The sequence below is a fragment of the Carcharhinus amblyrhynchos genome, chromosome 3 (genome assembly GCF_965287045.1).
Source record: "Carcharhinus amblyrhynchos chromosome 3, sCarAmb.v2.hapA, whole genome shotgun sequence".
Classification (NCBI taxonomy): domain Eukaryota; kingdom Metazoa; phylum Chordata; class Chondrichthyes; order Carcharhiniformes; family Carcharhinidae; genus Carcharhinus; species Carcharhinus amblyrhynchos.
The window spans coordinates 25,133,272-25,159,394 of NC_137326.1; the positions used below are offsets into that span (position 1 = coordinate 25,133,272).

At 44.0% G+C, this 26,123-nt stretch overlaps 1 protein-coding gene across 2 annotated transcripts in view; it reads right to left on the reverse strand.

Moving 5' to 3' along the window:
• Positions 1 to 12,251: 12,251 nt before the first annotated feature.
• Positions 12,252 to 26,123, reverse strand: part of phf2 (PHD finger protein 2) — a 130,722-nt gene continuing 116,850 nt past the window's right edge. For both annotated transcript variants that reach the window (XM_080182329.1, XM_080182322.1), the window contains exons 20-23: positions 25,015 to 25,110; positions 21,012 to 21,121; positions 20,231 to 20,345; positions 12,252 to 15,489 (exon numbers count right to left, since the gene is read on the reverse strand). In XM_080182329.1, coding sequence (XP_080038455.1) covers positions 15,401 to 15,489; positions 20,231 to 20,345; positions 21,012 to 21,121; positions 25,015 to 25,110 — 410 coding nt within the window. In that variant the 3' untranslated portion in view covers positions 12,252 to 15,400. The remainder of the gene's footprint in view (positions 15,490 to 20,230; positions 20,346 to 21,011; positions 21,122 to 25,014; positions 25,111 to 26,123) is intronic.

The window sequence follows — 26,123 nt, forward strand, 5'->3', positions numbered from 1 at the left end:
TTCATGGGATGTGTCATTCACTGGCTGGGCCAAAATTTGTTGCCCATACCATCTGTCCTTGAGAGGGCATTTAAGAGTCAGCCACATTGCTGTGGATTGAAGTTTAAAGTAAAGTTCATTTATTAGTCACAAGTTACATTAACACTGCAACGAAGTTACTGTGAAATTCCCCTAGTCGCCACAGTCCGACACCTGTTCAGGTCATTGCGCCTAATCAGCACATCTTTCAGAATGTGGGAGGAAATCAGAGCACCCGAAGGAAACCCACATAGAATGTGCAAACTCTACACAGACAGTGACCCAAGCCAGGAATTGAACCCAGGTCCCTGGCGTTGTGAGGCAGCAGTGCTAAACACTGTGCCACAGAGTCATGTATAGGCCAACTGGGTAAGGGTGGCAGATTTACTTCCCCAAAGGGCATTAGTGAACCAGATGTGTTTTATTGCAGTGGTTTCATAGTCATCATTAGACTTCGGGGACAGAGGTTTCCTGTCCTGCCTGTCACGGGAAACATACCATGCAAAGGTCCATTGACCTCAGGCGGGATCTTCCAGCATTGGGGCAAGTGCGGCTGGATAATCCTGCCTTAAATTCCAGATTTTTATTGGATTAGAATTTCACCATGTGCTGTGGTGGGATTTGAACTTGTGTCCCCAGAGCATTACCTTAGGTCTCTGGATTACTAGCCAGTGACAATACCACTATGCCACCACCTCCCCATGGTCTGGTTTAACATGGTCTGGCCACAATCTTGCAGAAGGCCGGGTTAAATGCGAGGGATAGGCAGCAGAATTGGGATCACTGCTGCAAGCCTGGCAGCTAATCAATGTTCCAAATCTGAAGAGTTGAATGAAATCTGATGAAGAAGTTTGAATCTTGTTTGAGAGTGTTCACAAATTCTCCAATCAGCCAGCTGCTAGGGTGCCAAAACTGCACCACTCAGCATCTAGCAGGCGATGTCCTTGTGGTGTTCTTGCTGGACTATTACTCCTGAAACTCAGCTAATGTTCTGGGGACTGGGTTCGAATCCCACCATAGCAGATGGTGAAATTTGAACACAATAAAACATATCTGGAATTAAGAATCTACTGATGACCATGAAACCATTGTTGATTGTTGGAAAAACCCACATGGTTCACTAATGTCCCCTTAGGGAAGGAAATCTGCTGTCCTTACTTGGTCTGGCCTACATGTGATTCCAGAACTACAGCAATGTGGTTGACTCTCATCTGTCCGCGAGCAAGTAGGGATGGGCAATAAATGCTGGCCAAGCCACGACACCCATATCCTATGAATAAAGTTTAAAAATCTCCAAATTATCTTTGCAGAACTTTCCTATTTGTTTATAATCGTTTCTTACTGCAGGTACTTTGATTTTCCAGGACTGAAGTGGTACAAACCTCAACCAAGTGGCAAACTTCAAAATTATGTTAGGTTCCAGGGACGTGGCTAGTTTCTTGGGGAGGAATATTAAGTTAGCAAAGCTATTGGTTTCTGCGATAAACATATCTGAATAGTTGTTTTGTTCATGCACAATCACTCTTTATTACCTTATGTAAAAGAGTTGTAAAAATATTGGACATTAGAGAAAAATGGATATCATTTGCTTGGCTAAATTAACCATCTTCTATTGTCAATTGTTCAAAATGTGGCTGTTTAAAGACACAGACTGCCGATGCAGATCAAAAACTGACCACATCACAGGCTTGTTATCTCCATTATGCTAATATTGGAAATCAGTCAGCACATTGGGGAAACGGGAACAAAAAGACCCTATTTGTAAAGGCTTAATGTCAGTGGGCAGCACAGTGGTTAGCAGTGCTGCCTCACAGTGCCAGGGACCCAGGTTCAATTCCCGGCTTGGATCATTGTCGGTGCGGAGTCTGCATGTTCTCCCCGTGTCTGCGTGGGTTTCCTCCAGGTACTCCGGTTTCCTCTCACAGTCTGAAAGATGTGCTGGTTAGCTGCATGCGCCGTGCTAAACTCTCCCTCAGTGTACCCAGACAGGCACCGGAGTGTGGTGGCCAGAAGGTTTTCGCAGTAACTTCATGGCAGTGTTAATATAAGCCGACTCAGAGATAAACTTTCACTTTAAACTGGTCAGAGAAATGGGAACACCAGTTTAACACGTTGTTAAAATCTGGAATGGTCTTATTTTCCTCCTGCTCCTTTGAAAAGTCGAGTTAAATCAAGCAGAAGTCAAACAAGCAGGGTGATAATTATTTATTGGAAAGAGGTTTAACTATGGTTGTGACGGTTCAGAGATGTCACGGGTCTAATTGACCATCCAGGGGATCAGAGTCCAGTTTCAGCTTCCTCTATCCTTGAGTTTAAAAGAATATCCCAGTTTGCTGATGGAGTGTGGGATCAAGGAAATGGAGGAATTTTGATGGCTGCTGGCAAGGAAAGAATTGGGCTTTACCAAGGATTGCAGTCAGGAACATCAATTCTTGCTGTATCCTGCTGAGCTTATAAGAACATAAGAAATAGGAGCAGGAGTAGGCCATCTATCCCCTCGAGTCTGCCTTGCCATTCAATAAGATCATGGCTGATCTGATAGTGGTTTAGTTCCACTTACCCGCTTGCTCCCCATAACCCTTAATTCCCTTATTGATCAGAAACCTATTTACCCGTGACTTAAACATATTTAATGAGGTAGCCTCCACCACTTCAATGGGCAGAGAATTCCAGAGATTCACTACCCTCTGAGAGAAGAAGGTCCTCCTCAACTCTGTTCTAAACTGACTCCCCCTTATTTTGAGGCTGTATCCTCTAGTTCTTGTTTCCTTTCTAAGTGGAAAGAATCTCCCTGCCTCTACCCTGTCTAGCCCCTTCATTATCTTATATGTCTCTATAAGATCTCCCCTCAGCCTTCTAAACTCCAACAAGTACAGGCCCAATCTACTCAATCTCTCCTCATAAACTAACCCCCTCACCTCTGGTATCAACCTGGTGAACCTTCTCTGTACTCCCTCCAAGGCCAATAGATCCCCTCGCAAATAAGGGGACCAGAATTGCACACAGTACTCTAGTTGTGGCCTCACCAGTGCCCTGTACAGTTGCAGCAAGATCTCCCTGCTTTTATATTCTATCCCCCTCGCGATAAAGGCCAACATTCCATTTGCCACCTTGATCACCTGCTGCACCTGCAGACTGAGTTTTTGCGATTCGTGCACAAGGACCCCCAGGTCCCTCTGCACAGTAACATGTTGTAATTTTTCACCGTTTAAATAATAGTCCATTTTACTATTATTCCTTCCAAAGTGGATAACCTCACACTTGCCAACATTTTACTCCATCTGCCAGATTCTCGCCCATTCACTCAGCCTATCCAAATCTCTCTGCAGACTTTCTGTGTCCTCCACGCTATTCGCTTTCCCACTCATCTTTGTGTCATCCGCAAACTTTGTTACCCTACACTTGGTCCCCTCCTCCAGATCGTCCATGTATATAGACTGGGATGTATACTGGGGTGTATTGGTCTTATAGCCACTGTGACCACATTGCCGTCAGTCTGAAACCATTTAACCTTTCCTCCACAAATTGAACCACAGAATGTTATTTCAGAGAAAAATATGAGCTGTAGGTGTTCCCTGGAAAGGCCTGGATCATGACTTAGCGCTTTCAGAAAATTCCATAGCCATTTTGATTTGATTTGCTTTGATTTTTTGTCACATGTATTAACATAAGTGAAAAGTATTGTTTCTTGCGCGCTATACAGACAAAGCATATTGTTCATAGAGAAGGAAACAAGACAGTGCAGAATGTAGTGTTACTGTCATAGCTAGAGTGTAGAGAAAGATCAACTTCATGCAAAGTAAGTCCATTCATTATGTGCATTATGGATCAACCATAGAACATGAACTGTAGCGTTTCAAGAAGGCAGCTCACCACCACTTTCTCAAGGGCAATTAGGGATGGGCAGTAAATACTGGCCAGTCAGCGATACCCATGTCCTACGAATGAATAAAACAAAATCCCATTGCTGCAGGCACTTCTTAAAAATTCATTCATGGAATTTGGGCATCGCTGGTTAGAGCAGCATTTATTACGCATCCCTAACTGCCCTCCACTTCCGAGCATTTGAGAGTCAATGATATGATTGTGGATCTGGAGTTAGATATAGACCAGGCTGGGTAAGGACATGGGCGCAAAATCACCCAAGAATCAAGAAAAGAATCTCAACAACAAGATCTCGTTCTCAGATCTCCCCCATTCCCCCCTCTCACAGAAAGGTTGGGAACATCATTTAAATAGATTATAATATTCAAGGACTTCCTCCTACATTGAGATCACCCTGTCAAAGTTGGCAAGTTTAAAACACGTTTTTGAAACAGAAACCAGGCAAAGGGAATCTGCCGGGTGTGGTGATTAGGTGTAGCCCCCAAGAGGAGAGGGATAGAGCCAGGCAGCTCCTTGGCATTGCCCCCCGACAACATCCAGAGCAATGCAGTGCCAGGAGCCATCCTCGGGGGGCCCCTCTTTGGGGTGAACCATGGAGGGGGATTTTCAATGTCAGTTTGGAGAGTTCCTATCTCCATGGTGATGGGGGACTTGTGGGGTGGGGGAACGTGGCGGGTGGGGGCCTGGTGCATGTGGAGAGTGGGTGGGCTTTCTGTGTGTGTGAGACAGTGGACTTCATCATTTTTTAATGGGAGATTGAGGTGCTCCAATCTCAGGATTTGGGGTATTGGTGGCTTCTTCCAGCCCCGTGTGTGTGATGGCACAGGCTCCACTTGCTGGATTATCCGGCAAGAAATGCCGATTGTGTACCCAGTGAACTGCATGCCAGTTTTCTCACCTAGCCAGCACTTGGTGCAAAAGTGATAAAGTCCCACCCGTGATTTCTCTCTGTGTCTGATTTGACATTGAATTCACCCACTCCAATCTGCAATGCCTTCCCCATACTTGAACTGTCAAGGTCACTTCAATCTGATTGTTTAAGGCATAGACACACAGGGCCCAATTTTACCATTTTGATTCTAAGTGCTGATTCTGGGTGTAGTACAAATGCGACTTAGAAATCCGCTTTCAGCCCCCTCCCCGCCCCCCCCCAATATGCTCTCCGCCATCTCCAGTCCGATTTGCACCGTGGGGGTTAGCGCTGCCGGAACGATCGGAGCTCTGAACCACACGTGCGCAGTTGGAAAAAATTTGGAAGAAGTGCGCCCGTGTCAGATCGCTCCCCAGTCACAGAAAGTGGCCCAAGAGCAAAAAGTGGGAGCGAGGGTGTATCTCGGGTGGGGGGGGGCGTAAGATTATCTCAGGGGGGGTAGATGGATCTCAGGGGGGGTAAGTGGATCTCTGGGGGGTGGTTGCAAGGGGATCTGCTGCCACTCTGCGGGCGATCAGTTGGGGGGGAAGGGGCAAGGGTGGCAATCAGTCTGGGTAATGGGGAGGTGGATAAGGGGGGCAGTGATGTGTGTGGGTAGTGGGGGGCAGATAAGGGGATCACACACACATCACTGCCCCCCCTTATCCACCTCGCCACTACCCGATTACCACCCCTCCCCCTCCCCCTCTCCCCTCCCACCAATCGCCCGCAGAGTGGCAGCGGACCCCTCTGCCCCCCCCACCGGAGATCCATCTGCCCTCCCCCGGGACCCCTCTGCTCCCCCACCCCCACCAGAAAGCCATCTGACCTGCCTCCCTCCTCTCCCCCCCGCCAAGACAATGATCTGGACTCACTCCCCCACCCCCGACAATGAACTTGCCTCACTTCCCCCCATCTCCCCAGAGAATGGTCTGGCCTCACTCCCCTTCCCCTCCAGAAGAACATCTGACCCGGTCGCACCCCCCCCCCCCAACCAGCAGACAGTGACCAGCCCTCCCTCCCAGCATGGTGAGGGAGGGAGAGAGATAAAGGAGTCGGCCCTGAGGGCTCTGTGTACCCTCCCTCCATGGCAGTTTACCATTGAATCCAAAATCTTTCTTCAATGGCTTAACTGGCAAACTGGTGATGGTGGAGTTAAAATGAGGAATGAAATACAAGGGCTACTTGGTGTCAGTCGATGGATATATGAACATACAGCTGGCAAACACAGAAGAATATATTGATGGAGCTTTAGCGGGTCACCTTGGCAAAGTTCTAATAAGGTGTAACCATGTCCTGTAAATCAGAGGAGTTGAGGTAGAGGAAGAAAATGGGGAAATGAGAGAGATTTGAAGAATAACAATGTGTAGAATTTTTGAGTACTTTTTTTATATTCAACCAATCGAATACTCTGTATTTGGATTTGCACTGACTAGGTCAGGAGTTTGCACTGTGCTGCAAAGTGTAGATGACAAACTATAATTTAATTATAGACAACTGTTCTAGTTTGACTAGACTGTGATTGTTAAGTGGGAGGCCTTCAAAGGAGAAATTTTCAGAGTGCAGAGTTTGTATGTTCCTAAAGGCAAACTGAATAAGAATAAGGAACCTTGGTTCTTGAGGGATATTGCAACTCTGATAAAGAAGAAGAGAGAGATGTACGACATGCGTAGGCAACAGGGAACAAATAAGATGCTTGACGAGTATAAAAAGTGCAAGAAACTGCTTCAGAAGGAAATCAGGACGACTGAAAAAAGACATGAGGTTGCTTTGGCAGTCAAGGTGAAGGATAATCCTAAGAGCTTCTACAGGTATATTAAGACCAAAAGGATAGTAAGGGATAAAATTGGTCCTCTTGAAAATCAGAGTGGTTGGCTTTGTATGGAACCAAAAGAAATGGGGGAGATATTAAATGGGTTTTTTGCATCCATATTTACTAAGGAAACTGGCATGGAGCCTATGGAAATGAGGCAAACAAGTAGGGAGGTCATGGAACCTATACAGATTAAAGGGGAGGAGGTGCTTGCTGTCTTGAGGCAAATCAGAGTAGATAATTCCTCAGGACCGGACAGGGTATTCCCTCAGACCTTGAAGGAGACTAGTGTTGAAATTGCAGGGGTCCTGGCAGATATATTTAAAATGAGGGTATCCAAGGGTGAGGTGCCGGATGATTGGAGGATAGCTCATATTGTTCCGTTGTTTAAAAAGGCTCAAAAAGTAATCCAGGAAATTATAGGCCGGTAGGTTTGATGTCAGTAGTAAGTAAATTATTGGAAGGAGTACTAAGAGCTAGGACCTACAAATACTTGGATGGACAGGGACTTATTAGGGAGAGTCAGCGTGGCTTTGTGCGTGGTAGGTCATGTTTAACCAATCTATTAGGGTTTTTCGAGGAGGTTACCAGGAAAATGGATGAAGATAAGGCAGTGGATGTTGTCTACATGGACTTCAGTAAGGCCTTTGACAAGGTCCCACATGGTAGGTTAGTTGGGAAGGTTCAGTCACTTGGTATACGTGGAGAGGTAGTAAATCGGATTAGACACTGGCTGAATGGAAGAAACACAGTAAAAAGTCTGACAACACCAGGTTTTAGTCCAATCTATTTATTTGATAATATACTCGCAAGCTTTCGGGTTAGCCAACCCGAAAGCTTGCGAGTATATTATCAAATAAATAGGTTGGACTAAAACCTGGTGTTGTCAGACTTTTTACTGTGTTTACGCCAGTCCAATGCCGGCATACCCACATCAATGGAAGAAGCCAGAGACTGGTAGTGGAGGATTGCTTCTCTGAGTGGAGGCCTGTGATTAGTGGTGTGCCACAGGGATCAGCGCCGGGTCCACTGTTGTTTGTCATCTATATCAATGATCTGGATGATAATGTGGTAAATTGGATCAACAAATTTGCTGATGATACAAAGATTGGAGGTGTAATGGACAGTGAGGAGGGTTTTCAAAGCTTGCAGAGGGATTTGGACCAGTTAGAAAAATGGGCTGAAAAATGGCAGATGGAGTTTGACGCAGACAAGTGTGAGGTATTGCACTTTGGAAGGACAAACCAAGGTAGAACATACAAGGTAAATGGTAGGACACTGAAGAGTGTAGTAGAACAAAGGGAACAGAGATACATAATTCCCTAAAAGTGGCATCACAGGTGGATAGGGTCATAAAGAGTACTTTTGGAACATTGGCCTTTATGAATCAAAGTATTGAGTATAAAAGTTGGAATGTTATGGTGAGGTTGTATAAGACACTGGTGAAGCTGAATTTAGAGTATTGTGTGCAGTTTTGGTCACCTAATTACAGGAAGGATATAAATAAGGTTGAAAGAGTACAGAGAAGGTTCACAAGGATGTTGCTGGGACTTGAGAAACTGAGTTACAGAGAGAGATTAAATAGGTTAGGACTTTATTCCCTGGAGCGTAAAAGAATGAGGGGAGATTTGATAGAGGTGTATAAAATTATGATGGGTATAGATAGAGTGAATGCAAGCAGGCTTTTTCCACTGAGGCTAGGGGAGAAAAGAAACTAGAGGACATGGGTTAAGGGTGAAAGGGGGAAATGTTTAAAGGGAATATTAGGGGGGGTTCTTCACACAGAGAGTGGTGGGAGTGTGGAATGAGCTGCCAGATGAAGTGGTAAAAGCAGGTTCACTTTTAACAATTAAGAAAATCTTGGACGGGTTCATGGATGAGAGGGGTGTGGAGGGATATGGTCCAAATACAGGTCAATGGGACCAGGCAGAAAAATGGTTCGGCACAGACAAGAAGGGCCAAAAGGCCTCTTTCTGTGCTGTAGTGTTCTATGGTTCTATGGACTCTGAATATGTTCAAATGTGAATTCAGGTGTAAGTTGAGCCAATAAAACTAGTTTTCAATCTAAAAAAACAATGATCAGCCCCCTCCCCCCCACCACCAGACAATCAGCCCCCTCCCCCACCAGACAACGATCAGCCCCCTCCCCCCACCAGACAATCAGCCCCCTCCCCCCCACCACCAGACAACGATCAGCCCCCTCCCCCCCACCACCAGTCAGCCCCCTCCCCCCCCACCACCAGTCAGCCCCCTCCCCCCCCACCACCAGTCAGCCCCCTCCCCCCCACCACCAGACAATCAGCCCCCTCCCCCCCCACCACCAGACAATCAGCCCCCTCCCCCCCCCACCAGACAATCAGTCCCCTCCCCCCCACCACCAGACAACAATCAGCCCCCTCCCCCCACCACCAGACAATCAGTCCCCTCCCCCCCACCACCAGACAATCAGCCCCCTCCCCCCCACCACCAGACAACAATCAGCCCCCTCCCCCCACCACCAGACAATCAGTCCCCTCCCCCCCACCACCAGACAATCAGTCCCCTCCCCCCCCACACCAGACAATCAGCCCCCTCCCCCCCCCACCAGACAATCAGCCCCCTCCCCCCCCACCAGACAATCAGCCCCCTCCCCCCCCCACCACCAGACAATCAGTCCCCTCCCCCCCACCACCAGACAATCAGTCCCCTCCCCCCCCACACCAGACAATCAGCCCCCTCCCCCCCACACCAGACAATCAGCCCCCTCCCCCCCACCAGACAATCAGTCCCCTCCCCCCCCACCAGACAATCAGCCCCCTCCCCCCCACCACCAATCAGCCCCCTCCCCCCACCACCAGACAACGATCAGCCCCCTCCCCCCCACCAGACAAGGATCAGTCCCCTCCCCCACCCCCCCACCAGACAACGATCAGTCCCCTCCCCCCCCCACCAGTTACATCTGACCCTCCTCCTCCCCCTAACCAGACAACGATCTGATCTCCCTCCTCCAACCAGAGAATGATCTGACCCGCCTCCCTCTACCCCCCCCAAACACTGATCTGAGTCAGAGAACACTGAACGCTCTCTTCAGAGGCTGGAGCACCTGACTCAGACTTTTATTCAGCAGGTCCCTAAAAACGCGGTTCCGGATTGGTGAACGTGGTGGTAAAGGGGGAAATGCTGATAGAGTTGGGGCAGGCAGTTCATTAATTCAACTTAAGTGCATGCAAATACATTTAAATCGTCATAGCACCCGATTTGGGCGTGGAACGGATCCCCGCCATTCACAGATCTTGGTAAAGTGACGATTTGTGTGGATTTGGGTACAGATCGTGATAAAGGCTTCACACACGATTTTACCACGAATTCGAGCCCGAAAACGAGTGCAAATTGTTGGTAAAATCGGGCCCACAGTGTCTGGTTTGTTTTCTGAAGTCACAGATCCATTGTTTTCCACACAGCAAATATTTAATTTTCAGTAACTTACATGTGTATTCTTCAAATCAAAGAAGCAAGACAAGTCTAACCAATGGCGATATAATTAGCATCACTTCCAAGGCAAATTATGATCAATTACCTCATTTAAAAGGTTGTTACTTAAAACTGTGCAAAACTTCATCTCATAGTGTCCCAAGTAGGTTTACATTAACACTGCAATGCAGTTACTGTGAAAATCCCTTAGTCGCCACACTCCAGCGTCTGTTCGGGTACACTGAGGGAGAATGTAGCATGGCCAATCCACCTAACCAGCACATCTTTAGGACTGTGAGAGGAAATCGGAGCACCTAGAGGAAACCCATTAAACATGGGGAGAATGTCCCTAAAAGACAAAAAAAAAACATGGGAGAACATGCAGATTCCGCACAGGGTGATCCAAACCAGGAATCAAATACAGTCCCCTGGCACTATGACGTAGCAGTGCTAATCACTGTGCTACCATGCTGCCCATGAAGTGCCTCAAATGAAGTCTGAGACACCTTAGCTATTGGGCCTAGGATCTCATTATGATATAACCAGTATGGCATGTACAGCTAATCGGTAAAGGGGAAATAACATCAGGCCACTGCTAACAAACCTGTAGCCCTCCTGTAAGTGAAGACAAGGGTTAGAATTGGAGGCGTAGGATTGATTTTGGATGCTGGAGGAAGAGAATTAGGTGTCAGAATGGAGGCCAGAGTTCTGAGGATTGACCCACAATGCCATTAGCGAGGGAATTCCATGATTTTGACCCAGCAACTGCGAAGGGACAGGGATATGTTTCCAAGTCACGATGGTGAGTAGCTTGAAGACCTTGCAGGTGGTAGTGTTCCCATGTATCTGTTGCCCTTGTCCTTCTAGATGGAAGTGGTTGTGGATTTGAAAAGTGCTGACTAAGGATCTTTGGTGAGATGCTGCAGTGCATCTTGTAGATGGTACACACTGCTGCTACTGGGCATCGCTGCAGCCTCAAAGATCCGAAAGCTGGTGAGTTCTTGTAACCCATTAGAAACCCTTCCTTTGACAGAACCCATCATCTCGCCCAACCTCCCTAACCGGTCTGGTAACCCAGAGGCAGGATACCACCCACTGGTAAATCCGGTTCCCTTCCTGGAAATACTGCTGCTATGATGCCAGTCAGACTCATGAAAGGACACTATGGGACTTCTCTATTTCTACAGGATCGTTCTAACAGAGAGGTGTACAGAAGAAAGTTACAATGGACAGACTTCCACCAAAAAATCAGAGTGACAAGGAGTTTGAGACAGAGAAGATAATGAAGTGTTTAAGTCCCAGAAAACATGAGAGACGAGGCAGTGTCTTACAGCAAGATGAATAAGGAAATTTTAACTTTCACTGCCAGCTGGTAAACTTACCCCAAGACCACAAGGCAGCCTGCACTTTTACTTGTCACACAAGCCACACAGTGATGGGCGTGCCCGCAGCTGAGCTAATACCAACAGCTGTGAATGAGTGCCTTAAGTGACCATTAATTTTAGCACGGTGGTTAGCACTGCTGCTGCCTAACAGCGCCTGGGACCCAGGTTCAATTCCAGCCTTGGGTGGAGTTTGCACATTTTCCCTGTGTCTGCGTGGGTTCCCTCCAGGTGCTCCAGTTTTCATCCAAAGTCCAAAGATGTGCACGTTAAGTAGATTGGCCATGCTAAATTGTCCTTAGTATCCAAGATATGTTGGTTAGGGGGATCAGCTGGATAAATAGATGGAGATAAGGCCTGGGTGAGAGTCAGTGCAGGCTTGATGGGCGAGTGGCCTTCTTTTGCACTGTAGTGATTCTATTCTACAATTCTATGGGATTCTGTGATTAATTGCCCAGTTAAAGGACTCAAGTAATGACTGGATGGGAAGTCCAGCCACAGGATTAATTTTGGCAGAGGTGAAAGGTAGGAAGGTGCCACTCACATTCCTGCCTGATTAGATGTCCTCCCCACCTCCAAAGACACTTTGGGAGAGGCCATAAAACTCTCTCTAAAGAGTTTTAACCTTCTGCTTTGAAGTAATGTCAGCCACCTCTGTCTTTTTGCCATAATGCAGTCTTCTGTTTACGTTCTGCATTGTTTCACCATCAACGCTGATGCACATGATTGAGAGGTGCTGGCTAGTGTTTCCAAAGAAATTGTCTGGAAGTGAATAGGCAAGAGGCTCATGAAACAGAAGCGTATGTAGATTTTTATTTTTAACAGTTTTAAAACATTCTATACAGGTTATTTACTTTATTGACAATGTACACATTAATAATAGTAGCTAAAATAAAAATGTAAGAAGTGTTTCTGTTGTAATTTATAGTGCAGTGGAATTTTTTAAAAATTGAATACAAAACATGAACCATGGTACAAAGTTACAGAGTGGCTATCACTGATCCATCCTTTATCAGCCAGTAAGTATGTTTTCCTACTGTATTACACAGTAATAAACAGCATACTTTAACAACTTCAGACGAAGAATGCTTTTTTTCCTCTCTTTGTAATCCCCATTTCCAGTTTACTGCGTATCATGCCATGGGAAAGATCAATCAAATAAAAATTTTTAAAAAGCTGTGGAAATCAGTCGACAGCAGAGTGCTGCTTTCGTCCTTGATGTGTGCGCAGACTAAATAAATGATTGCCGGCTTTTGCCAAATGCAACCAAATATATAACCAAGTATAATCAGCTGCTATCAGCAGCAACAGAGATGGTTAAATCTGCAATTTTGTATTTTCGGTTGCATTACTGAAGTATAATCCAATACATATACATTTTGGTTAAACAATATTTCTTCATTCCGGTTTGATGAACTGAATTAAAATAATCACTGTATATCTATATATTATTCCTTTTAATTAATTCACCTCTCCTACTCTGTCATCCGTATGCATTAACTGAACATTTACAATTATCGTCACACCTTTTCTTTTGCACTTACCAAAGCAAGGGAAGTTAAGCCAGGAGGTGGGATTTTTTTTAAAGCTCCCTCCATTCTGCCCCAATATTAACATAGCACACCTTACTGTATCAGTGTGAAATTTCCAAATACCCAGACACCAGTCTGCCACACTCATACGCTAAGGGGTGCTGTTCTGAAAGTGTGGCAAGCGACCTACTGGCACCAGATTAAGGACTGCTTCTTGCTGGGGATCCTCGAGCAATTATGATTTGGGTCAAAATATCATAAACTTATTTCACATAGGACCATTATAACTGGCAACCAGATGAATCTGTATTTCCTTCAACCTGGGCTGAAGTTGTGGTGAAAGGGCAGTCTGTCTAACCTGCTTCACCATGCAGTCTCATTTTATGCTGATGCACACACCATTAGTTTGGATTCAGGTGGCTTTTGATTTGTGGAGGTCAATTCGAACTTCAACACTGCAACTTTCACCTCAAAAACTGTGGCAATTCTAATAAATGCAGTTTATTAAATCATAGTGCCCTTCTTCCGAGGGTCACAAGTACTACTTTGCTACATAAATACTTTTCTTAATAAGCTACAAAGGATTTTAAAATGAAGTTGCAGTATGTTCAGACATTTAAAAAGACAAATTTGACTTGAGTCTAAGATGCCTTAAGCATCAGGACAATACACACTGCAGCTTTAAAACCGTTAAAAATGTTGAGATGATTAATATATATTTTCATGTCTTTTACTAAAAGCATTCAGACTTCTGTTTTAAAATTGAAAGGTGTATTTATCAAAAACAATGCCAAGTATTCAAGAAAATCCATATACAAGATATTGTGAGAGTCAAAAGGTGCATTGACGGCTGGAACCTATTTTACTTTATTCCTGAGGTTCATTGTTAATTTTAACTGCAGCCTTTCTCACTTAACATTTCTTTCACTGATATAAATCTCTTTGAGAGCTTTTTTTTCTACAACATAAAGAGATATCATTATAGCTGATGATTTGGATGTGCAGCATAAAAAGATATCAAACGTTAAAATGACACATAAAAATCAAAATAGTTAACACACATTTGTGACCAAAATGAACTAAACCCTAATTTAAGCTTTTAGCTAATCCTATACAGAAACTATTTCTTAAAAATAAAGTTTGCATATAATAAAAATGTTGATGTAGCTATAACTCATCTAGACTAGGTAAAAAGGAATGGCTTTCATAAAGAACTACCTAGTTACCTATCCAAATTATAAATATACATAGAAGAAAAGCACAGGTTGTATGGCAGGATTATTATACCATGTAAAAGGCCGAAAATTGTGTAACTTTGTTTCACCGATGATTTAGAGAAAAAAAAAGACCCTTTAAGACCAGATTTTATGTAACAAATTCAGGAAAGAGCAGACATCACAAGTAGTTGAAAAATGTAAAAAAAAAGTGTGTAAGAAATGTATAAATATAAAAAGCTACAAATATTAATAAATTACAGGTAAGTCACATAGACATAAACACTTCACCAGTTAAGACCAAAAATACTTCATATTGCATTATAATGCAAAATTGAAAATAATAAGCTCATATCGAACAAAAGTGTTACCTTATTTACAAAGCCTCTCTATAATGTGTTACTTCTGCTGATGTACTGTGACTACTTACAAGTGATTATTTTTGCAAGGCCACACGAAATAATGTCTTTGTTTTTCAGGCAATGTACTTTATAAAAAATAAGTTCCATTATCGTAAGAGCAAACCAAAAAGAAACGTTTTTTAATCATAAAAGATGAAAAGTAAAAAAAGATAATAGGGAAATGGGTGCAGAGATTTGTAACTCAAAAGGTACTTTGCAATAAAGATTAATATTTGGATCATATTTACAGGATTTGTATAGTATGAAAAAACAAACATTTAAAATGTTCCTTTAAATCTGAAATGTGGAATTGCCTGAGAAACAAGTTTACAGAAACAGCATCCATTTACTCAGGTTAAAGGCAGCAGTTTATTACTGTACTCTGTAACACCCTCTTTTGTGGGTGTAAGGATAACCTTTCTTATAAATTTGTTTTTGACATTCTTCAAAAAAATTGTAGTATTCCCAGATTCATTTACGCTGCCACCAGCTGTAATTTAATGCTTAAAAGATGCTCTGAAAGAAGTCAGGTGAACTACTCTGGCACCTTTGATAGATATTAAATGCCGCTAACAAGCATTTCCAATTGTGCTACGACGGGTCCAATGGAGCCAACCTACTGGAGTACCATACAAAAGCACCGTACTCTCATTGAGAAAGGTCTGTAGATACAGTTTAAATGGACACCGTCTCTAACCTGGAATGATCTAAAATGTGTTAACATTACGTCACACATGTAACAGCGTTAGTGTCGGGCCGATACATTTTAACTGAAAATATTTCTCATTCCTAACTTTACAGAAGAAGTTTTCCATTCCTATGTATTTTTAGTATCTTCCCAAGTCTTTGTTTGGCAGTTGCCATCCCCTTCTTTAACCGTTTTCCTGAAAAATATAAAAAGTACGATTATTGCAGTTGACGTATGAACACGTATGTTAACGCAGACGAAGATTTGTCCCACATCCACAGCCATCTACCTGACTTTACAAATTACACACAAACTACAAATAAACTTAAATAAGCACATGTTTTGTAAAAAAAAAGCAGACTTAATCTTAAAATGCAGCTCATACGATTTGAGATAAAACTAAAGAATGCTCAGCAGGTCGGGTAGCGTCTGTGGACACAGAATCATAAGAGTTAACGTTCAGATCAATGATCCTTCCTCATTTTGAATAAAAGAACACTGACTGCAAACGTTATTAGTTTTCTCCACAGATCTTGGCTGCCGTGCTGAGTGTTTCTATTATTTTCTGTTTGTACTTCATATTTTCAGCATCTGTACATTTTCTTTACCGTGTGATTACATCTATTGCATTGCAAAAACATTTTGAAGCAGGAATGTAGCTCACTCCAGTCCTAATATCCTCAAGATAACTCTGCTATTCCCTTTCTGACCTCATACTCCACTAATCACTCCAGCTCTGGTGGCCATGTCTTGAGCTGCTGAGGTCCTAAGCTTTGGTATGTCCTTCTTATACCTCTCTGTCCTCCTCTGAAATGCTCCTCCTTAAAACCTATCATTTCGACCAAGCCATTGTTTGTATGTCCTAATATCTCCTCAGTAACCAGGTGTGTCAGACTTTGTTTCAATACGCTCCTGTGAAGCACCTTCCAATGTTAACGGTGCTGTGTAAATGCAAGTCTAAAGATGTGCAGGTTAGGCAGATTGGCTATGCTAAATTGTTCCTTAAGATAGGGGGATTCATGGAGTAAATATGTGGGTCTACAGGGATAGAGTCTGGGTGGGTTGCCCTGTTGGAGAGTTGCTGCAGACTCAATGGGCTGAACAGCTTCCTTCTGCACTACAGGGATTCTATGATTTTATTCTATGATTCGAAATTATCACTGAAGACACAGTAGTTACATTTTCACATAATTACAAAATTTGAATTGAAAAAAATAGATTTCGAATATGCATGAGATAATATAGAGAATAATGAACACTGCACGTCATATGACTTAAGCGTTTTAGAAGGCAATGTACAGTAAAAAAAAAGCTCAAGTAATTTTTGACTATCTCATGAATTCTTAAGCCAGATTGCAATCTTGTAATCACCAAACGTTATGTATGTATTATATGTAGGTTAGGCGCATTGGCCATACTAAATTGCCCCTCAATGTCCCAAGATGCATAGGTTAGAGGGATTAGTGGGTTAAATATGTGGGGTTATGGGGATAGGGCCTGGGTAGAACAGTTCTTAGTGCAGACTCAATGGGCCAAATGGCCTCCTTCTGCAGTGCAGGGATTCTCTACATATATATGACACAAAACACACTGAGTTTCATGTGATGGGTTATTTGGTAATGGGTCCTCTATTCCAGCATGAATGGTCATGACTGTGATCTAGATCAATACCTATATTGAAAGATTAAATTCTGTGGCACTATCATTGTATTTTTACTAACATAACTGCCTAAATCCAACAGTTATTCAGAAATGAATGTGCAAACCGCTCCTTACAATGTCACTTGAGCAATATAAATAGGTAAATCACTTGAATAAGATAGAATAATGACTTTGCTGTCCCATTAGTGTACTGTTATTCTGACATTTTAGAAGGTTGAATAACATGTGGCACACAATAAATATAAATAGAACAATAGCTATGAGTTTAAAAATAACTCTGGATCTCATTAAAGTCAGGAACAGAAAGGACTAGGAGATTGAACCATTTCCCAATCTGCATTCAGTAGTTTAGTTGAGACTTCTCAGGTGTGCACCTGAATTGCAGCCTTGTGCTCCACTTTATCCCCTTGCATCGTACCTTAGAAAATAGTCTTGCTAAAACAGATTGCATTCCTGCTCTCCGACTTCCCAATTCCAAGAATCTCTGAGAACACTGACTGTAGTTGTGAATCGATATTTATTGTAAACACTCCTTAAGGTAATACAAATTGCACTGATTATGCTAGGGTATTATGAACTCTATTATATGGGCTGCTTATACCTTGACGGAAGGAGAAGATGCCACACAGGTGCATTCAAGCACAGGAAAGTAGTATGATTTAGAGCCTTTTGTACTTTTGATCAATTTTGATCAATTTTCTACTGATTGAAAAGACAGACTAGGCAGGAAAAAGCTGTAAACAAAATATAGGTGCTGAACAGTAAAAAAGCAATGGGCAGGGTTCTCCCCTGGTCCCGTGGCGGGGGTGGGAATCTGGATTGTTTCCCACTGCAGAGGCTGGCAGGGAAACATGCCAAATCTTCTCGCCCCAACTGACCTCGAATTACACATCCTGGTATTTCAAACCATTGAGCGTCAGGGCACGCCTCGGTAAAGTGCAATCCGATGCTGCGTCAGAATTTATTTTGTGACTGGAATTTAGTGATAGACTGTTCCATAAATATTTAAGTTAAGGCCAAGTAGATTTACAAAGATCCGGGAGCCTAGAAGGATGAATCTGCGCTATGCATTGCATATTGACCCTTCAATGGATTTCTACACCACCTTTTGTCAAACTTCCTGCAGGAGTCGGTCTCATTCCTCAAAAGTTTAGTGCAGTGTCTTTGCAGTCTGCGCTGGAACAGGATAGGTCTGAAAGCAGATCAAATTGGGTCTCGAGACTTACTGCAATTAGACTGCAGAACTGCAAACACTATCGGGGGGGGGGGGGGGGGGGGGGGGATTCTCCTTCCTCGCCACACTAATTTTCTAGTACAGCAGCACGGGAGAATCTCACGGTTAGGCACGCACACGATTCGCACATGCATTCCCGCTACGAGTGCATCTCCCAGCACCGTATTTCCAGCGCCATCATATCCGTAAGTCATATCTGTAAGTCATTTCAATCTTTATCTAAATCTAATCTGGAATGTAATTAGCAGGCCTGGAACTGAAGTCCCCAAGCCCGCTAGCTTCCACCCCACACCCCCAACTCGGAATTACAGTAGCGCCCCACTTTCGGGGAGTTAGCAGCCCAACCCCATTGGAGTGAAGGGGTGGGGGGGCAATTGGGGTCAGGCATGGGTGGGTGGTGCTCCCTAGGCATGGGCACCCTGGCAGTGCCAGCCTGTGTCCCTGGTACTGCCCAAGGGGAAAAGTAACAATGCTCAGGAGGCAACTTGGCACTGGCCATTGGCAATAGGGCGCAGCCTAGCAGCAATGGGTGGAGGTATTCTGCTGCCATTCTATTTTAGCATCGATGATGGCAGAACAGAGGCAGCGACTGGGGTGGGCTGGGGGTTAGCCAGGTCCTGCAGGGGGGGGCAGACACTGTAGGATGGTGGAGGCTGAATGGAGATCAGGGCGGGGGGTCGGGAGTGTCAGGGCTGGCCCAGGAATGGTCGAGGGATCTGCGATAAGCCCTCTGATCAATCGAGCTGGCCAGTAAATGGGAGACTGACAGTTTGGGGCTACTGCGCATTCAGATAGCCCCTGGTTTCAATAGGTCCTGCCCACTGATTATAATGAGATTCATGCTGGTGGCCTCTGTAGTGCACAGACTGTGGGAGATTTTAGTCTAAACTCCCACTAAAACAGCATGAGTTACTCCAGCTTTCCTGAGAATTCAACACTTAGAATTTTTGGGAGAGAATTCCGGCCCTACTGTGTGTTCTCAGGCAGCTTTCAGGCAAAGTGGATGCAATTGCTGAGTTGCTGCAACTGGCCAGGGTCTTCAGGTATGTCTGGAGGAGCGGTGGAAAACAGAGATGCAATACTGAAACGGTAGCCGTGAAGGAAGCAATGAAGGCAGTGCGCCTAGGGAAGGTCTACATGTTGGACATTGGTGTTCTGATTGAACTTGAGCTCGGTTTCTGGCCATGTATCATCTTTATCACAAAGACTGCCTACTTCCACACCACATCGTTGCCACACTCAATTACTCAAATGCTCTGGGGCAGTGGAAAGCAATCAGAAGGAGGCTGAACGTGAGCCAGCAATGGTTCACATTAACTCTAAGGAACACATCAAGTTTTTTAAAAAAGTATACCTTGGTAATACCTCAAGTTGGCCCTTCAAGAGCCACTGGTTAGACCAAATATAAATCATGAGCTAACTGGAGCGGCCCAACTCCTGCTTCATGCAGGGCAAGCAAATTTCATGAAAAGGTCCCAAGAAAGGCTATAGATGCTGAGTCAATTGAAAACTCCAGGATTTGACAGGTTATTATGAAGCAAGCGTGTGAAGGAGTATGGATCAAAGCTGAGTAAATGGGATTGAGGTGAAGGTCACCCACAAATTGGCCAAACTGGCTCATGTACCTGAATGGCCTACTCCTATTTCTATGTTCCTTACACAAATATTAGGCCCTTTGGATCTTCCAATTCAGACAGAAGCTAAGGATTCCTGTCTCAAGCTCAAGCCAGCCTGGATCCAATGCTGTTCAGGCACAGAATTCTCCACCCACCCTCAAATTTAACCTCTGTCCCCCAGCTTTTATCTGGAACATGGTGCTCGAATTTCACCCACAGTGTCTGTGAGGCACCATAAATGGTCACCCTTCAAAAACAACTCAGCTTACTATTCAATTAAAATTATCCTTAGCTGCTAAACTGCAGCTGGGTGTAACTGGTGGTCTTGTCTATGACATCTGGAGACATAAACTGAGGCCCTCTGCTAAATTGAGCTATACAAAGTGTGCCAGCATCAACAGTAAATTCTTGATCCATTGAACTACCTGCATGGCTGTCAGTCTTCATTTCTGTAGAAGAACTTTCCTGAGGGATTTTGATTGCGTCATCTGTTGACACCTTCCTTTTGGTATATTTTCTCTTCTGGACTTTCTGCTGTTCCTACAATGAAATGCAATTATATAAATCATTATTTATGGACATGTGTACAGATGTGGATTTATCCACTCATTAATGCTTAGGCTCGTAACAATTAGCTAATAATGTGTTCACGATCTGAGAAACCTGTCCTTAAACTTAGAATCATAGAAGAATCATACAATCCCTACAGTGCAGGAGAAGGCCATTCAGCCCATTGAGTCTGCATTGATAACAATGCTTGTTACTCCAAGTATTTACCTTGCTTAACACCGCTGACACATAGGGGCAATATGGCATGGCCAATCCACCTAACCTGCACATTTTTTGGACTGTCAGAGGATTCCAGAGCACTCACGGGGAGAACAGGCAAACTCCACACAGTCACCCAAGGCTGGAATCGAACCTGGATCCCTGACGCTGTGAGACAGCGGCGCTAACCACTATGCCAATGTGTCTCCAACTTGTTTTGAATGATGATTGATAGGTAGCAACTACGCTAAATAAAAGAGTCATATATGCCAATAATATTGTACAAAAATTTTTTTTGAAACTGCAGAGATGTGTTCCATTTGCTGAATTAACAAAAAGTGAAAATTTCAATCCATTTAGAAAATGGATTTTTCTGAAGTATGTACTCAACATAAAGGAACTTTCATACAATCCATGTCTTTTGGTGGTGAAACTCACCTGTTGAGATAATTTAGCAGCGGCTGCTGCTAATCCAGTTTCTATTGAGGCAACCCTTGCACCTTCCCGTGTTGGCCTGTCATGCCGAGGAACAGATGGCGTAACTCTGGCTAAAGAAATAGAACACATTTATTTGCAACTGTTGGCGTTCTGTGCACAAGGGTTATGTTATCTATTATTTCAAATCCTATAGTCTAACGGTGATAATAACATTCATAGAATCACAGAATTCCTGCAGTGCAGAAGGAGGTCATTCGGCCCATCTAGTCTGCACCGACCACAGTCCCACCCAGGCCCCATCCCCATAACCCACACAATTACCCTGCTAATCCCCCTGACAACAGAGTCAATTTAGCATGGCCAATCAACCTAACCCGCACATCTTTGGACTGTGGGAGGAAACCAGAAGACCCGGAGGAAACCCATGCAGGCACGAGGAGAACGTGTAAACTCCGTACAGTGATCAGAAGCTGGAATTGAACCCGGGTCCCCGGTGCTGTGAGGCAGCAGCACTAACCACTGTGCCACCCAAATTATGTCTGATCATTTCATCAAATGTCACCCTCAAAAGTTTCTTACTCATTTCAAACTGAACTGAACTGTTTTCAAAAATATGGTTGGGATTAAGAAGGATATTGAGCAGCATCTATGTGTTACACAATTTCCTTTGGTGTGCCAACATCCAGTTTTAATTTGGTCTGCCGGAACATAATATAAAATGTTCTATACTTTACACTGATCTTTTGAAATTTTAAAAATAAGAGGGAGAGATAACTTCCCAGCTAAGTAAAAATTTATACAAGCGTGCTCAAGTTAAAAATATAAATACATAAATTCCCATGCAATCATTTTGTGTGGCAATCAACTGGTTTAGACAGGGATTATCCATTTTAGCACATCCACTCGACACAATAGGATTTCACCACGAAAGAACCTGGCAGTAGAGATTTTTGTTTTATTGTTCATTGAGTCTTCACTAAATGCTACAGTATCTATTTTTCAGATATTCAAGGTAATTAAGTAATTCATTTATTTAATATTTAAGATCATGGGAAAACAATGGCCATTTACCCCAGCAATTTAAAATGTGTTTCAAGGTATGTATTTCGGAAGAATATCCATGTAATACAAAATGACACAGAATAAAAAACACTCTCTTTTGGTTTTGTTCAATGAAACTATTTGTAAACTATTTTTATGCTGTGTACACTTCATCATTTTACTACCATAATTGTGTGAAATACATCAACTTCCAACTAGATCTGTCACGGCCAGTTATAGTTGTCAAATAGGAGGCAGAGAGTGGGGGTCAATGGGTGCTATTCGGATTGGCGGTTGGTGACTAGTGGGGTGCCCCAGGGGTCGGTGCTGGGGCCTCAGCTATTTACCATTTATATAGATGATCTGGAGGAGGGAACCGAGTGCAGGGTGTCGAAATTTGCTGATGACACCAAGATTGGGGGAAAGGCAAATTGTGCAGAGGGTGTGGAGAGTCTGCAGAAGGATCTAGATAGGCTTGGCGAATGGGCCAGGAAATGGCAAATGGAATTTAATGTTGGCAAGTGTGAGGTGGTCCACTTTGGTAGGAAGAATGGTAGGAAGGACTATTACTTACGTGGCGAAAAACTGCAGCAGGCGACGGTGCAGAGGGACCTCGGGGTCCTTGTGCATGAGTCGCAAAAACCCAGCTTGCAGGTGCAGCAGGTGGTCAGGAAGGCGAATGGGATGCTGGCCTTCATAGCGAGGGGGATTGAATATAAAAGTAGGGAGGTCTTGCTGCAGCTGTATAGGGCATTGGTGAGGCCGCAGCTGGAGTACTGTGTGCAGTTTTGGGCGCCGCACCTGCGCAAGGATATTTTGGCCCTGGAGGGAGTGCAGAGGAGGTTTACTAGGCTGATACCAGAGTTGAGGGGATTGAGCTATGAGGAGAGGCTGAATAAACTAGGCTTGTACTCGTTAGAGTTTAGAAGAATGAGGGGAGATCTCATTGAGTCGTATAAGATGATGAATGGGATGGATAGGATAGAGGTGGAGAGACTCTTCCCGCTCAAAAAAGACAGTAGGACTAGGGGGCACAGCCTCAAGATAAAGGGGAGGCGGTTTAGAACGGAGTTGAGGAGGAACTTCTTCACTCAAAGGGTGGTGAATCTCTGGAATTCTCTGCCCGTTGAAGTGGTGGAGGCTGCCTCGCTAAATATTTTTAAGAAGCGGGTTGATGGGTTCTTGATAAGAGAGGGGATTAAGGGTTATGGGGAGAGGGCGGGAAAGTGGAACTGAGCCACAACAGATCAGCCATGATCTTATTGAATGGCGGGGCAGGCTCGAAGGGCTAGATGGCCTACTCCTGCTCCTATTTCTTATGTTCTTATGTAAATGATGGTATACTTTAACATAGAAATCATAAATGATGATTAGCCTTCGTATATTTCATTTATACCATGAAATTATGGTGGAAGCAATTAACTGGTTTTGTCTAAACCTTCTATACTATACAGATACTGACGGAGATTACCATGAAGGCTGGTTCAGGAAATGATTCTACCATGTGAACTTACTCACATTTCTTAAATTATGAATGGGATGCAAGTAAATAATTACCCCTTCAAAAGAAATAAATTTAAAATCAGCTGCAAATTTAGAACCATAGGAGCCCTACAGTGCAGGAGGCCATGCAGCCCATCATGTCTGCACTGACAACAATCCCACCCAGGTCCTATCCCCATAACCCTACGTATTTACCCTGCTAGTTTGCTAGTCCCCCTGGCACAAAGGGAGAACTTAGCATGGACAATCAACCTAACCCACCCATCTTTTGGAGTGTGGGAGGACACCGGAGCACCTGGAGGAAACTCACGCAGACATGGGGAGAACGTGCAGACTCCGCACAGTCACCCGATTGAATTGAACCCGATTCCCAGGCACTGTGAAGCTGTGCCACCATGACACTCTAAACAAGTATATTGTGTTATATAATTTCTAATGATTAACTGAAAGACGCCGACTGAGGGGGGATCTAATAGAGGTATATAAGATTATGAAGGGTATAGATAGAGTAAACAGAGGTAAGCTATTTCCTATGATAGAGACACGTAGGACAAGGGGCCATGGACTTAAGGTGAGGGGGGAGAGGTACAACACAGATATTAGAGGGAGGCTTTTCACACAGGGGGTTGTGGGGGTATGGAATGCTCTGCCAAGTAAGGTGGTGGAGGCAAACACGCTAGAGTCATTTAAGAGTAACTTAGACAGGCACATGACTGGGTTGGAGATGGGTGGATATAGGAGATTGTTTTAAATAAGGGTCATTAGCATTGGGGCGTCCCTGGTAATGTAAATGGGTATGGTATGATAATAATGTTTTTTCTCTTTTCATTCACAGGTTTTAAGTCGGTCCACCTCGTGTCCAACGAGGGGCATACACGCGATGGGTCGCACTGGGGCTGCTCTTGGTTGTTCGAGATTGGCCTAGTGCTTCATGTCGTTAGTGTGTGCCTAAACTGGACAAGATACTGGGCAAGACGACAGCTCAGTGACTATCGCTGATTGCTGTGCAGACACATGGATTTGGGCCGGTGTCTGTGGGAGTTCGCACATTCTCCCCATGCTCGCGTGGGTTTTCTCCGGGTGCTCCGGTTTCCTCCCACACCCCAAAGATGTGCTGTTAGGCTGATTGTCAGGAATAAATTGTCCCTAAATCAGTTTCCCTCAATCTGGATGGCCATAAAACATTAAAACAGGGGTCATGGGTGGAGAGGGGGACTGGTGGTGTTGAGATGGCGGCGCGGGCTCGTTGGGCCGAAGGGCCTGTTTCCCGGGCTGATTTTGTTCTTTGTTCTTTATAACATTATTACTAGTCATACTGATAAACTGCAGACTGAAAACGTAGTCCCAGCCCACCTCAGTGACAGAGAAAATACCGAGAACTGTTTTCAAATAGCACTCATGATGAATAATAGTGTTAAAACGCTACAAACACTAAATACCCCACATGTTGCACAAGTACCTGTAGGATTCCAAGGTGTATCATCCGCACTTTTTCTCTTTTTAGATCTGGATTTGAATACTGGATCATCATCATCAGATTCAAGTGATGGATAAACTAAACACATAAAAGGAATCTTTATATATTCACTGTTTTATGCAAATAAAATCTGCACACCTTGTTTAGACACTGACATTCAGGAACTTTAACCTGGTTCCAATGAACCACCTCCATATTATCCATTCCTCTATAAGGCAACCAATCCCTCTGCAGTTACAGTCCAGCCCTAATTTTATCTTAAGGTATGCTCAAGGAATGATCACTGGAAAAGCTGGTCAAAATTTGTAGCCAACCTAAAATAATAGCAAAGCGATACGCTGCAGATACTGGAAATCTGAAATAAAAACAGAAAATGTTGTAAAGACTCAGCCAGTCTGGCAGCATCTGGAGAGAAAAAAACTGTGTTACTATTTCATCTGAGCAATATTTATTTACTAGAGGAGAAATGCAAAAGATTTCTTCACACAGAGGGTTTTTAGGACTGGTAGTTTAAAAAGAAAATGAGTTTGTCCACATCCTACTTCTGTGCTCTATGAGTGCCTATACAGCTTCAAAACGGCATTTATGACATGCACAAACCTGTGGGTTCTAGTGGAGATATTTTAGAGCTCAACACTTCAACTAACGCCCTCTCATAAACACAAATGAGTGAACATGTGCGCAGTAGCAGGGAGGAACCCCAGCAGCCATCAAAGCATGATTTAAAGGTTTCTTCAACTACTTACAAGTTAATTTCATCTGGTTCTTGCTACAATTTGACAACTGCTCGGTGCCTCCTACAACTGCATTGAGATGCAAAAATCTACAGGGAGTGGTGTGGAAGGACTTTTCTGACTTCAAGATTCCTGCATGAACCAGCTGCTCCCAGGCACAGGGTCACTACTAGGCATTTCCCTTGCAGTACAGCATGACTTACGAAAGAACAGAAGCCACACAAAGCAGGATAAGCTGCCAGAACAGGAAGGAGGAGGATGACAAAAAGGGCACCTGGCAGGAAGAGAGCTCCTTTTAGTCTGTTCAGGAGGAATTATTCTACCTGAAACTCAGCAAACTATGCTTCAGTCAGAATA